This window comes from Paroedura picta, chromosome 9, assembly GCF_049243985.1.
Source record: "Paroedura picta isolate Pp20150507F chromosome 9, Ppicta_v3.0, whole genome shotgun sequence".
NCBI classification, from domain to species: Eukaryota; Metazoa; Chordata; class Lepidosauria; order Squamata; family Gekkonidae; genus Paroedura; species Paroedura picta.
Genome location: NC_135377.1, coordinates 40,262,286 through 40,277,297, shown reverse-complemented (window position 1 = coordinate 40,277,297; position 15,012 = coordinate 40,262,286). Strand labels below are relative to the sequence as shown.

General features: G+C 42.1%; 1 protein-coding gene across 22 annotated transcripts in view; it reads left to right on the top strand.

Annotated features, from left to right (window-relative positions):
- Window positions 1-15,012, top strand: part of DTNA (dystrobrevin alpha) — a 379,312-nt gene that overhangs the window by 349,708 nt on the left and 14,592 nt on the right. For 14 of the 22 annotated variants that reach the window (XM_077352480.1, XM_077352472.1, XM_077352474.1 and 11 more), the window contains 5 exons: window positions 1,491-1,609; window positions 4,580-4,693; window positions 8,177-8,273; window positions 8,990-9,010; window positions 13,003-13,162. In XM_077352480.1, coding sequence (XP_077208595.1) covers window positions 1,491-1,609; window positions 4,580-4,693; window positions 8,177-8,273; window positions 8,990-9,010; window positions 13,003-13,162 — 511 coding nt within the window. The remainder of the gene's footprint in view (window positions 1-1,490; window positions 1,610-4,579; window positions 4,694-8,176; window positions 8,274-8,989; window positions 9,011-13,002; window positions 13,163-15,012) is intronic. The other 8 variants (XM_077352468.1, XM_077352483.1, XM_077352484.1 and 5 more) reach the window with 2 other exon arrangements.

Below are 15,012 nucleotides of genomic sequence, written 5' to 3'. Positions count from 1 at the left end.
AGACTTAACAGTTTTTAGTTTCCCCAGTAGGCCTAGAACTTCATCGCTCATCACCTCAAATTGACTCAGTTCTTCAGACTTCCTTCCTGAAGATACTTGCTGTTTCCCCAGTGAACTGTTTGCTAATTTGGTATTATTTCTTATGCCTTCATCTTGCAGTGTACTTCTGTCCTTGACCATGTGTTCACCATTCCAGCCTTTAAAAAAAAAACTTATTTTCCTCACATAGACGCCAATAAAAATGTGTCCTGTACAGTTAACATGGGTTGGATCCTGTGAATAGTTTCTGCACACAAGGGCCTTCATGCAGCTCAAAGAGTCTTCTGTCAGAAGAGGTGTGTTCCACTGGAGAAGGGCTCCTTGCACCAAAGGAAGACACCAACATTAGTGAACCAATCGGTTTGGACTCTATAATGCTGCATCAGGACTTGAATTCTTCTCTTGGCAGTGGATTATCAGAGACTGGAACAGTCAGCTTATATACTGTGAATGGAACATTTCTAGGACCCCATCCTGGCATTTTGCATACAGTTGTATGTTTACCTGTCAGTAGTATATTGGGTTGGTGGTTTTTTTTTTGTTTTTTTTATTCTGGTCTTAACTTTGGTCACAGCTGTGTTTCAATGAAACATCACTGGGAAAGCAGGTACCCAAGAAAGTGGGAAAGCAGAGTCTGATTTATAAATCAGTCAACTCTCTTATCTTTAACATGTCATGTGCTTCTCATGGGAAAATGCCACCATAAAAGAAGCTTTTAAACATAAACTCTGCTTTGAAAAACCTGACTATGAGAGCCTGTGCCTCTAGCAACGTCTGCCTATCACAAACATTTTCAAATTGAGTATTAAGAACCACTTCTTAGTTCTTGACCAGAAGTATGTCTCTCAAGGGTGCTTCTGCTTATTAGGTTACACTGGAAAGGATCATGAGGAAGCCTGTGTTTCTCTCCTTTTCTCTCCTTTTCAGGGAAATGTTGCCTGGTAATCATTACCTGTTGATTTTGCCTTCTCAAAACTACAATAAAAACAGGAACCATTTCTGCAGCAAAGACGTTAGCCTAAATGCTACACAAAGAACATTACAAAGATGATGCCTCTGTTGATGTTGACTCACAAAAGTCCAGTGTGAATTTTGCTTCTGACATCACTAAGGGCACTAAGACAAAAATGGCAGAAGTACAGCTGTACTCTTCTCATTTATATATGCCTTTCGAATGTTCCATGTCTTTCATGTATATTATCCCACTGTATAAGATAAGTCATTTGTTTTACCACCATATTGATAAGGGAGAGAGACATGCCTTGTAAAGCCACCAGTAAGGTCTGAGCTAAGATGATATTTGAACCCAAGAACTTTACATCTCTCATTATTTGCTTGCCACATTATGCTAGTATTGTGGTACATGTTTGTTTTTTTACTGAACAATTATATACATTTGTACAATGTGAATGTACTGAGTATTGTAAGGTTTTGGGCATCCTGTTTTTCAGCAGCAACAACCACAGCAGCAGCAGCAACAACAACAAAGAGGTGCTCCAGATATCTCATTCTCTATTGATGCAAATAAGCAGCAAAGACAGCTTATTGCAGAACTTGAAAATAAGAACAGGTAAGAATCTTCTAGTTTATACCATATGTATGTTTAAAGTTGAAAAGACCGATATTACCAAGACAAAGGCAGTACAAATAGTATTGAGTCAATCTGGAAGGAATTTAGATGTCATATGGGCTGCCAGAGATTTGGCTCTCAGCTGTGATACATTTGCATACTTTTCTACAGATAAAGTCTCTAAGCACTGCCCTGGATTTGGTTGCTGACTTTGATAACAGAAGTGGGATGGGGGCTCTGCTTGCACCATCAAGTTCTTTTGGGGACTTTTTTGGGCCAGCTAACTTTTGTGGAAATTGACAGGATCCTGATAGCTGTAAAGCCAGCTACCTTCTCCTTGGATCCTTGTCTCTCGTAGCTGATAAAATAATGTCACAAAACGGCTGGTGGCCCTTTGAGACAGATTATTAATTTGTCTCTCTCACAGGACTGTTTCCCTAGCTCCCTTAAGGAGGCAATTGTTGGACCTTTGCTAAAGAAACTCTCCGTAGATAAAAAGGAGCTGGCCAATTACTACCTGGTGTATAATGTACTTTTTTTGGAGAAGGTAATTAAGTGAGCAGTGGCCAAGCACCTCCAGGGTTTCCAGGAAGAGACATCTGCCCTGGATCCTTTTCAATCAGGCTTCAGGCCTGGCTTTGAGCCTGAGATATCACTAATTGCATTTACAGCTGGTTAAAGGCATGCTGGCCCTGCTGATCCTTCTGAGATCTATCATCAGCCTTTGATAGAATTGACCATTTCATCCTGAACAACCTCCTTGCCCCCCTGTGGATAAGGGGCACTGCCCTTAAATGGCTCTTCTTGTTCCTCCAGGGATGCTCTCAGAGGGTTGCTATTGGGGAGGGGAGGTCTTCCCAATGAGACCTGAATTGTGGGGTCCCACAGGGTTCAATCCTCTCTCCAGTGTTATTTAACATACATATGCATACTGTTGCCAAGATCATAAGCTTTGGAGTTGAGTGCCATCAATATGCTGATGACACTCAGCTCTTCCTCCTACTGGATAAGCAGCCAATAACAGGGCGCTTGGCACTATTCTGCTGGATGCATTAGTCCAATTTTTAAAGGGGAGCTGGCTGATATTGAATTCATCTTTATTATACTGTGTACTAATGTATTGCTCACCCTCTGCCTATATGTGTGGACTGGTAATTCCCATTTCATTTTGTCTGCGGAAGTGTGCTTGCACATGAACGCTTAAACCTTGAATAAAACATTGTTGGTCTTAAAGGTGCCACGGGACTCAAACTTGGTTCTGCTGCTTCAGATCAACATGGCTACCCACCTGAATCTATGCCCCAGACATAGTGTTCTATCGAGACCTTGTGGCTAATGGGTGACCATGGATCACTGCTCTATATGTTTATCCAGTCCCCTCTTGAAGTTGTCTATGCTTGTAGCCACCTCTTGCAGCAGTGAATTCCACATGCTAATTACTCTTTAGGTGAAGAAGCACTTCATTGTATTCGTTCTAGGCTTTCACTGAATAGCCACAAATTCTCGTATTGTGAGAAAGGGAGAAAAAAACCTCTATCTCTCAATTGTCATTTCCAAGGTAAAGAACCCTAACTTCTTTCATCTTTCTTCATAGAGAAGGTATTCCACCCCTTAATCATTTTAGTTACCATTTTCTGTACTTTTTCCAATACTGTAGAATCCTTTTTGAGGTATATTGAACAGAACTGTACACAGTATCCCAAATGAGGCTGCGTCATAGATGTATACAGGGGCATTATGATTCTGGCTGGTTTGTTTTCAGTCCCCGTCTTGATGATCCCCGGCATAGCATTTGTCTTTTTTTATCGAAGTCACATACTGGCAGCATAAAATGTAGCTTTTTAAAACTTAGCTAACATGCAAAAGAGTACTGTTTGGTAAGTGTATGGCATTTAAAAGTGTAGACGTTTTTGTTTTTCTGCACAAAGTATTTCAAGGATAGCTAACACTTGAGAAAGAGAAACCACTGCACCCTTTCCTACCACAGCATCTGTACCTTGTTTTTTGCCATTTGAAGACAGAAAATTAATTCTGTATTTAAAAAAAGAAAGTATTTTGTTTGAACAGAATCTCACATACCGACACGATAGGTAAGACTACCAGCATATTTAGAAAATGTTAATCTCTATAACACTGAAAACACTGTACTCTTTCATAATGTATTGGCACACATTATAACATATTAACTGTTGTGAAAATTATTTTCATTTAGCAAAAAAAAATTTTGAAAATTTTGTATATGTGAATACTATGTATAGAATTTGTCATTATCAATTTTCCCCCTTTCATATATTTTGAGTGTGAAAAACCTTATCTTAAGCATTTTACTCCTTCAAAAGGGAAATATCTTATAGCAGTTTTTTTTTCCCCCAATGCTCCATGTTTTCTCATATTTCTATTTGAACAAACATTGGAGATAGCCAGAAGGGACCCTTCTGACTTGCCTCCTCCACCATCTCCACTCCCCAAATGTCCAGGTCTCTCACCAAAACCCAGTCTGCAGAATATTCTGTTTTGCCTCCCCAGTATTTCCATTGCGCCCCTCCCTAGTACCTGCTTTCCATCATCATAGTCCCTCTGTAACACCTTCTTTGCACCCTGTTTATAACCAAACATCTATCTGTTATCTGAGTTGCCCATTTAAACGGAGCTTCCAAATTACTGTAATTAGATTTTCAGTGAAGAATTACTTTTTCCATAAAACATTTGGATAGAGCATGGCCATCATTTTTTTGCACAATGACAGATCCACTCACTGCATTAGAGTTGACTCCGGAGTACTCTTTGATTGACTGCACAGCGAACTGCTTCTGTCAACTAAAGTCTCATTATGTATCTGAAGCTCCCACCTAGATTCCAGACATTTGCATGAGGCTTCTATTTCGTCTCTCGCTTGGTGCTGTGTATATAAAGTTTATTCAGTGAAAATAACTGTTTCATTGCCTTTGTTTTTCTCTTCTCCCCCATAAGAGAAATCTTACAAGAGATTCACAGGCTGCGGCTTGAGCATGAGCAGGCATCTCAGCCCACTCCGGAGAAAGCAGCTCAGAATCCTACTCTCCTAGCAGAACTCCGGCTCCTTAGGTAACATAAAAATAATTAATGTTTATGAATAAGTAACCTTGTTTGTGTTTTATTTAGTTCCATGTCCATGTTCCATGCTGATAGGGGCTCGTGGTTATTATAGTCCATGGACATCTTGAGAGCCACCGTTTGGCCACCCCTGATGCAGAACATCATTTTGAGAACAATGAGAATATTCTGGGGTTTTATTCCTACTGGGGAGGAATCCTCTTTATTTAATTGATATTAAATAAGCACATGGAATTGGATCCCATGGAAAATCTCCATTGATGCAAGGAATTTCCATCAGAGCTTATGTCTGCCCTCCAACCATAGCCCAAATTGATCTCCAACTGAAATATTTCTGCTGGACAGGGAGCCACGAGAAACAGCATCTGGCAAACCATGAGGCCTGGGCAAAGCAAAGTGAAAAACTCATGAAAAACTCATGAAAATTCCCCCTCCTCCATTAATGTAAATTCTCCACAAGATCCATGTTCTCTTATGTCCTTTTTCTATTTTGCCTTGCTCCTTGGTCTAATTATGTGACATGTTTTTTTTGTCAGCAATCTCATAAACACCAAAGCAATGGGAGGGGGCCTCTCAAAGATACCCTCTAAATCAGGGGTCATCAACCCCCAGTCCGCGGCCTGGTACTAGGCCGCCAAGGCCTTGGTACTGGGCTGCTGGCGGCCACGCCTACCTCTCCCCCCCCCCGTAGCGAGAAGCAAAGCAGCCGCCAAAGCAACTGCTTTGCTTGTGGCCCTGCTAGCTTCTTGCTGCGAGAGGGGGGGAAGAGGCATGTGCAGCTGCTGGCACGCCAGTGGATGCAAACGCGCATGCGTGGAACTGCCGCACATGCGCTTTTGCACCCCTGCTGCCGCAAACGCACATGCACAGCAACTCCGTAAATGGTCTCTGTGAATAAATTGTGCCGTACTGAATGTCCCTTTGCAACCGCTTTTGGATCATGCCTACAATCTATTTTAATCATTCTTAGGCTTCAACTGATAGGGCAAGATAGTTTTACTTTTTAAAATGTCCAGCGATTATGTTGTGCTGACACTTCTACTCTACTTAAACATTTCTTCAGTTTTGCTTCCCAGATTAAAAACATAATAGTTTAGTTTAAATTTCCTGACATTGAGTGTCCTTAGGGAGCTTTGTCAACTAAGATCCTTCTACATTTTTAATTTGCATTAACAGAGGAAGCTGTATCTGGCTTGCTCGCATGTGTTCAGAATGATAATCACTAAATAACAGTCTAAAAGACTTCTACTAATTCCCTGTGCAACATTTATCAAATAGCAAAATGAAAGCTAAATCCTCAGCACAGTAAAAATACAATCACACAGTAGGGCCTCCAACTCTGGGTTGGGAAATTTCTCAAGATTTCGGGAGTAGAGCCAGGGGATGACAGAGTATGATGCCTTACAGTCTGCTCTCCAAAACTGACATTTTCTCCAAGGGAACTGATCTTTGTTGTCTGGAAGCCTCTTGTAACGTGTGAGATCTTCAGTCCTTACTGGGCAGTTGATAATCCTAGAATACAGTTATGCCTTGGGTGTTACATGGCTCCTGAGTGCTGCTGCACAGCCAGGCAGCAGTTGTATGCTGGCTGTGAGTATGAGCAGTCCTGCACTCTGCAGACAGCCCAGTCAGGTCTCCTCTGGACCAGAACCAGAGTATTGACAGAGGTTACCAGCCAGGAGCAGGAACTGGAGACAATGCACTGTGTTTGGCACACAGGCTGGCACTTAGTGAATTTGTTGTTGAACTTCTGTGAATGAGTATCAGCTTCACTGCCTGGTGCTGGGATGGTGATCCACACCACCAGGCTGGCACTTCACCTCCTTTGAGCCACTTCAGCCTGGTGTTTCTGTTGCTGTCATTTCTGCAGAGACAGTATAAATTCCAATGGTGGAGGGACCCAGATTTGAGCCCTGTACTGGGAGGGGGGGGGGGAATGGTGGCTATCCTGGGTGCTGGTGGTGGGATTTCACTTCCAAACTCCAGTAGGTACATTGTCCACTTGGACCTCTGCCAGGTCAGGTTCTTTCTGGTCCCACAAGTCCTCTTCATCCAGTAGCCTTGGTTCCTCAGGCTGTTTCCCTGTGCTCCCTCTGAGAGCTCAGTAGGTATTCTTTTCTTAAAGCTGTGGGTGTTGTTTCTATCATTTCTGGAAGTTAATCCCCATATTGAGACTTCCTTCAGATTTGTATAGAAATCCCCCACCTATCTGTCTTTCATTCAAAAGGCAGGCAATATGTCCCAGCGGCCCTGGAGTTATTCAGGGCAAAGTCCCTTTCTCAGATACTTTATGGTGCCTTTGTTGGACCCCCAACACCAAGTATTGCTATCATAGAGAGGGTTCAATCTAAATTCCTTAGGGCTTTAATTCAGCTTCCCTGTGGTGTACCTAATGAACTAGTAGGCCTTGAAATAGGAGTGCTGAAAGTTGAAGATAAAATCACTGTGCTCTCTATTCAGTCTCTTATTCTTGAAGATAATTTTCAACCATATCAAAAATTGAAAAGTTGGGGATGTCGATGGAACTAGTACTTAAGCTAAATCAACAACAAGCCAAAAACATATTTAGGCAGAAGATCAAATATATATTTCGGCAAAAGGTCATAAGTAATTCCCCTGGTTTTCTAGCGTCTGATAGGATCAAATATGTAACAGTTCCAGCCACCTATCTATATAACCCTGGGGACAGTAAACTAAGAAGAGCTTTCACTCTTTCCAGATGCTCAGCCTTGCTTACGGCAGTGCAGAGAAAAAAAATCCCCCTCCCTCAGAGACTATGCCCCTGCCCCAGAAATCAGGTTGAAACAAGGGAGCATTTTCTATTCCCCTGAACCATATATGATACGTTACGTGACAAAACAATACCAAGTATATTAAAGAGAAACTCAGGCCTAGCAGCAAAAGACAAGGTAAAAAAACTTTTAAATGATGAGAACCCCCAAGCCACCCTACGTACTGCCAAATTTTGTGCTGCTGCCATTAAATTGTGCAAAAAAATTATAGGAAAATGAATTACTTTGCGTTTTTATAAGTCATATGTTTATAACTTTACAGTGGTCATTATTTAAATTGTGATTTTATGATTCTTGACATTTCATCTTATGTTTTTGATCAACATTTTGCTTATTTGGATATCCTATCATTTATTGTATTGGTCAAAAAGACTGTAAATAAAGTATTTTTGAACAATATTATTCCACAAAAAATTCTCCAATGTAGGAAATCCCATGAAATATTCATGTAGACCAGGGGTAGTCAAACTGCGGCCCTCCAGATGTCCATGGACTACAATTCCCATGAGCCCCTGCCAGCATTTGCTGGCAGGGGCTCATTGGAATTGTAGTCCATGGACATCTGAAGGGCCGCAGTTTGACTACCCCTGATGTAGACGGTCTTAAGAGAGGTTAGTACATTTAGGCTTTTCGCTGTATGCAGGTGCACTGCAAAGTCTAATCTTAAACCCGTATTTCTTAGACAAAGGAAGGATGAGCTGGAACAGAGGATGTCTGCTCTACAGGAAAGCCGGAGAGAGCTCATGGTTCAGCTAGAAGGCCTCATGAAATTGCTCAAGGTAAGATACTCTGATTTTATACTAAGTAGAGAAAAAGTTTGTAGTATAATTGGACAGGGAAGTGAAGAAGGGAAATTGGTTGGATAACCAGCCTTGGCAATTCATCCCACAGATATTTGCAATGGGAAATGCAGTTCTAGCATATTGTCGCTGATTTTAATAGAGCTTTTAACAAGTGATAAATTTTGCCCACTGTACTTTTTTCCTGACAACTATTTCTGTTTCCCAGGGTGCCTCCTTTGGTTTTTTGTAAAATCACAAAAGTGCTTGTAAACTATCTTTGCTGCTTTTGGGACTTGTATTCAGGTTCTGCTTAGCACCCACATCAGGAAGTGGAAAATTTGGTTCAGAGTCTTGAGTTTGGCTATGTCATGTAACGTGAAGGTGTGGTGCTATACAGCCCAATCGGTTGTTTCAGGAATATGGTAAAAACAGAAGGAGCCTGTCGAATCAGATTATATGTTCTAGCAGTTTGTTTATAACAGTGACCAGCCAGAATGGTTGTGGAACTTGAGAAACAGGATATAATAGCAGCTGCCCTCTGCCCTGATTTGATCCTCTGCTACTGCTGTTCAGAATTGCATTGCCCTGAAGTCAGCAGATTATTTTTGCAGACTGTGGATGACAAGAGACTTCTTAACCTGCTCTGTCGTTTCACTCGTCTTTTACTTTAAACTCAGATGAATCTGACTCTGAATGGTCCAATCTTTCTTTAGGAAGAAGAACTGAAGCAGGGAGTAAGTGATTTGCCCTGTAGATGTCACTAACTCTTAAGGAGTGCTGCTGTGATCCAAATGGGTGCTGTGTTGCATCTGCTTGAAATGCCTGTTCATTCTAGAGACCGATAAATAACACTACCTTGCACGCCTTTAACCTTTTATCCCAGGCGTTAAAGTACTTTACACAGACAGCTAATTAAGATTTGTAGTTCTCTTGAGAGGTCAATAATAAATGTCAGAGATCTTTTCGGCTCACTACTGATATACTGTCACCTTTGCCTTGAAGAGCTGTAACTCTTTAACACTGTTCAGTACCAGCTGTAATGGTGTAGAGACATGAGCAGCTTCCCACTAATTTGAAAGTGCAGAGATTATATAGGAAGGTGAGAGGCAAGTAGATGAGCTGAAATGTCTCCTGAATAATAGCCTTGAAAACACCTATGCATTGCTTAAAAACTATCTGCTGTTCTAAAGCAGGGGCTTTGAACATAACTTTCTTATTACTTTTTTATTAGAAAAAGGGATAGATCCCATAAACACTGCTCATACAACAGGTAAATATTATCATAATTTAAAAATTTTGTGTAAAGGCATTGCCACCCATGAGCAAGAGTGTAACTGCAAGTTTGTAGTCTAGATCAAAGTGAGAAGATAATTTTCAAAGGATGCATCGTAGGTTTTTATAATAACAAAAAAATAGACTGCAGAGGTTTACAGTAATGAAATAGTAATAGTAATTATTTTTTAAGAATCTATATTAATTTAAAGTGTATTCATTTATGTATTTATTTTTAGATTGATATACCACCACTCTCAAAATTGTCTCATAGCGGTTTACAATAAAACAATAAAAATACAATACAAACCCCTAGAACCCCCTTAATACATTAAAAGATGGCAATATTACGAGAGTTCTAATCTCCCACCCCCTGTTCAGCATATGGACCCACATCAGGAAGTGGGAAATTTGCTCTCTCTTTGGGAGCAAGGGACCTGATCTAACACATACAAAGGGATCCCCCATTGATCACACCGAGACCCCACCTTGGCCTCAACCATATATGGCCTCTGGTGGAAGAACTCTGTCTTACAGGCCCTGCGGAATGTTGACAACGGGAGTTCATTCCACCAGGTTGGGGCCAGGGCCGAAAAGTCTGACTTGCTTCTGCTACTGCACCAGATTTTCATACCTGAATGTTGTCCTGGGGGAAATGGGCTTTGAGTGTCACAAAGCGCCCCTTGGAAAAATACTCCCTTTGTGGTGTCTCTCTTTATTTCAAGCCCATTCAGGGATCCACCATGCTGTTGTTTTCATCCTATTTAGAGGACTCTTCTTTGCTTTGTGCAAAGTTCATGAAGTGAGGGGGATGACATCACTGCCCCACACAGCCAAGCATATTTGAGAACCTGATAGTATCACTGAAGGCAAATAAAGACCACTGCCCTCACTCTGAGTGGGGAGGAAAAAATGTCCCTGCTCCTCAACAGCCAGGCTACTGCTTCTGATTTTACTTGGCTTCACAGCAAACTGTTAGCCAGCAGTCCCACTTCTGCTCATACACATTTATGCGGGGCCAACTGCAGGAAAAACATAGTAGAGGTGGATGGCAGCCACAGTTGGATATTCATCCCAATATGTCAGATGTGCTTCCAGATGTGCATCTGCATTCTTTTTCTGTCCCCTTGTGAAACTGTTCCAAAAATTACTTATTTCCTCTTCTTGCAAAAAAAAAAAAAACACCCTCTTGAAAAAAGTACTGACTTCTTCAGGGATAGGATTTTGTGGTTGCTGCTTTGCTTGTGTGACTGCTACTAAGGTGCAGCTGCAAAAAGACTTCTGCACAGCAGGCTTCCTTGCTCCAGTCCCCCAGAAGTGGATGTGACATCCCCCTCCCCTGGGCCACCATGGTGGGTGATATTAAAAATATATATATCAGTAGAATATAATTCTATTGATATACTTTTGTAACAATAGTGGGTTCATTTAATTCCCAGCTTTCTTTTAAAAACAAGAGGCATGTCTTTTCCCTATATCTCTGCAAGGGAAGGAGCTACAGACTTACTTTTTTCCTAATGAAAGCTGGGAATTCAGAGAACCCCTGGAGGTGGCTACAATGCTGTGAGGAAGCAGGAAGAACTCGCTTTCCAAAAGCATTAAACTTGCAGCACCTAATCTAGGTGGAAATGGCCACTGCCACTAAGGACTTTTATTTATTTATTTATTTATTTATTTATTTATTTATTTATTTATTTATTTATTTATTTATTTATTTATTTATTTATTTATTTAGATTTATATACCGCCCTCCCCGAAGGCTCAGGCATATTTTCACAGGGACAAAAGAATTTGCAAAAAAGATCTGCTGTTACATACACTGCTAGAAAAAGCAAAAATTCTACTACTGACTGCAGATATTCAGTTATCTTAGGTGCCCACTCAGTGCTGCTTACATGATAATCTTTTCCTCCATTTCAAAAGAAGTTATTACTGGCCAGGTAATTTTTCCCTGATGAATTTCTCTTATATTCCAGCAGAGGGAGCTACATACCAAAGACCAATAAGTGTATTATTATACGGGGAGTTCTGTAGAGTAAATGTAAATTAATGCCATGTTTTCTAGAAGAAAGGAATTAAAAATGTCTACATGGCTGACTCTGCAAAAGAACGAAAGTTTCAGACCCACCCACCCCCAAAAATAAATCTCCAGCAGCTCCTTAGGAGACAGAAGACTTACTTCAAAATGAGCTTTTGTAATTCACACCTCACTTCCCTCTGCATCTTTGAGGAAGTGAGATGTGACTCAGCAAAGCTCATATTAAAGTATGAATTTTGTTAGTCCTTGAGGTACCATTGGGATTCTGTTTCATTCTGCTCTGGTAGACTGCCCTTGCAATCCAATGACATAATGAGCCCCAGTAGACAGCCTTGCTAACACAAGACCCCTCAGTTCAGATGGGATCCTCTGTGACAAAGAGTCTCAAACAGCTCCTTTGCTTCCCGCAAAAAAAAAAAAAAGTGGGGGGCATGAGAACTCTGTTTTTGTTCATCGGGGGGGGGGGGGGCTAGGTATGGCACAGAATTTTGCTGGCATCAGTATCCTTACAGGAAACATGGCTTTCAGCTGGGGTGAGAGGACTTCCAGAGTGCACCTCTGCTTCCTTGCATGTTCCAGAACCATTTCAGAAATAAATGGAAGCCAAAGTGAGAAAAGTTTGGTGAGGATTTACTTAACAATTCTTAAGCCAGTTTGGTGTAGTGGCTAGGAGTGTGGACTTCTAATCTGGCGAGCCGGGTTCAATTCTGCATTCCCCCACATGCAGCCAACTGGGGGCTCACACGGCGCTGATAAAGCTGTTCTGACCGAGCAGTGATATCAGGGCTCTCTCAGCCTCACCCACCTCACAGGGTGTCTGTTGTAGGGAGAGGAAAGGGAAGGTGACTGTAAGCCACTTTGAGACTCCTTCGGGTAGAGAAAAGCAGCATATAAGTACCAACTCTTCTTCTTTTTCTTCTTCTTCTTCTTAAAACAAGCCCTTCCCCTCAAAAAAGAGGAATCATGGCATTTTTTGACAATCACTTTCTTTATTAACCAGTAAGGAACTTTCATATTTCATTCCTCAAGCTTCCTTATACTAATTAGTCTACTCTGACAGGCAGTGGATCTCAAGTCTAGGTCTTTCATATCACCTACTCCTTGATCAATCTACTGCACTGATTTAAAAAAACAATTTTTAAGATTTGTTTGGCTACTTCACCAGTCACCCCCCCCCCCCTTCCTGGCTATCCTATGCGATTCAGGTCCTCTGTTTTTGCTAGCATGTGCATCAAATAATTAACTAACAAAAATAATTATGCCTCAGCCTCCCCTCAGGATGATCCTACTGTCTGACATGACATGACGTGATCTGCTTCCTGACAATTGTGCAGCTGCAGTGGATATGAAGGCGGCAGCCCGGGAGTGCTTTCTCCTGTCAGTCATACTCATTCGCATGTGCCCTTCTTCTTCCAGACCCAAGGGGCAGGCTCCCCTCGCTCTTCTCCCAGCCACACGATCAGCCGGCCTATTCCTATGCCCATCAGATCTGCCTCTGCTTGCTCTACTCCAGCCCACACACCGCAGGACTCTCTGACAGGCGTGGGAGGAGACGTACAGGAAGCTTTTGCACAAGGTGAGCTGGGGGAACTGTGCTCCTTGAAAAAGAAGCGATGGTCAGAGACAGGCACTCAATAAGCTGCTGGTTAATCATGGTCTCCTTTCACACAGCAGATTTTCTCTGCTTCCGTCACCTGACTGGTACTTCCCCCCCCCCATTTCCATATGGCGTCTTCCTCCATTCAATCATAAATCATAAACAGCCCATTTGTCTCAAGTAAAACTTCACTTTATTTTGAACCTTAAAAAACAGGTGTTTCCCCACCACAAGAATTTTCATAGATGTTGAGAGGAAACTATGCCTTGCTTTGCATTAAACGGATTCCTCCCCTCCACCCACACACAAACTGGCATTGTTGTGTACTAGCACAGTGTCAAGAGTTGGTTGATATGCCTTTCCTCCAGCCTTCACCATCTGTTCTCTTTGGGTATTAATGACCTTCAAAGTGAGGATGATTCTCTTTGTTTCTGCTCATTAGAAACACTGCTCCTAAGGCACTGCCCCTCCCCACAGGACAGCCCCCCCCCTTTTTTTAATGAACTACTGTCAGGCCTAACAGTCCAATACTGGGGTATTCCTCAGCTGCTTTACGGATTTCTTACTTGTTTTATGCACTATTTACATAGGAAAGTGCCCCCCACTCCCAATAACTGGTCAATGGCATTTCTTCCTCTGTCACTCCATGCAGGACAAGTTCCCTCTCGCTGTCCTTGTTTTAACTCCCCGGCCCGTACAGGAAGCCACCCCTCCCCTGGGTAATGAATTGCTTCCACTTGGCCTCTGCACTCCTGCACTGGGGGATTATTTGTGCCCAAACCACATGTATGCCCTATTGCATGTGGGAAAGGGCTTGTAATTTAAGAAAGTTACGTTAAAAACTTATGTTTAGGGTGAGTAACAGATTGTCATCCCTCTCCAGACAACCAAGGTCATTTCCCCTGGAAAAAATGGCAGCTTTAAAGGCTGGACTCAGTGGCACTATATCCTCCCCCAGCCCTCCCTCCCCAGGCTCCATCCTCAACATCTCCAAGTAGTCTGCAACCCTAGGGGGAAGTGAGAACACAAGTCAGCCTGGCTCACCAGTGCATCAAAGCAGGAACATTCATGGCATTCTTCTGACTATAGCAACTATTATACTTCTGCATAATGTGCTGTGATGCCAACCGCTTGACTGCCAAGTGCCTTCTTCATGTGGCCCTATAACAAAACAATTCTTTAATTACAAGCACTAGTTTCCCTGTGTGATCTAGGGAGACAGTGGATAGTGTAACACAGAGCAGCCAGGCGTATAAGACTGCCAGGGGCAGGGGGGGGGAGGGAGAGAGATATCTGTAGTTCAGCCAGGTAGGGGAGAAACACAGCTTTTCTCAGTTGTATATCTAATTCACTGGAAGTGGAAGAGGAAAATTCATTTCAAATCAGCTAACTTGGGTAGATTCTTTGCACAGTGTAAGGTTATACCCAGCTATTCTGCTTTCGACAAACCATCCAAGGTAGCTTACAGTCCCCAAATAAATCAGTGTGCAGTAATAATAGCAAATAATGGTTTTAGTGCTTGGACATGCCCAGTGGGATGTTTGTGCTATTTTCCTTAATAACTGGCCATCATATTTTGGATGGTTCCTTCAGTTTCAAAAACAATTTGCCACCAGGGGAGGCGGGTGGCTTCTCTTCAAAAACTGCAGCACAAAGCATCTTTGGGTACACAGAATTAGTTGTACAGTGCTTTGGTTTCCAGCCATTGTCTTCAACTCTGGATTAGTGGCATTTAATTAAATGAAGCAGCCCTTGCCATGCAGTTCTGGAAAACAGGAAACGTATCCAAGTTAGAGCTGCACAAGAATCTCTTCTTGCAAAGAAAGGGT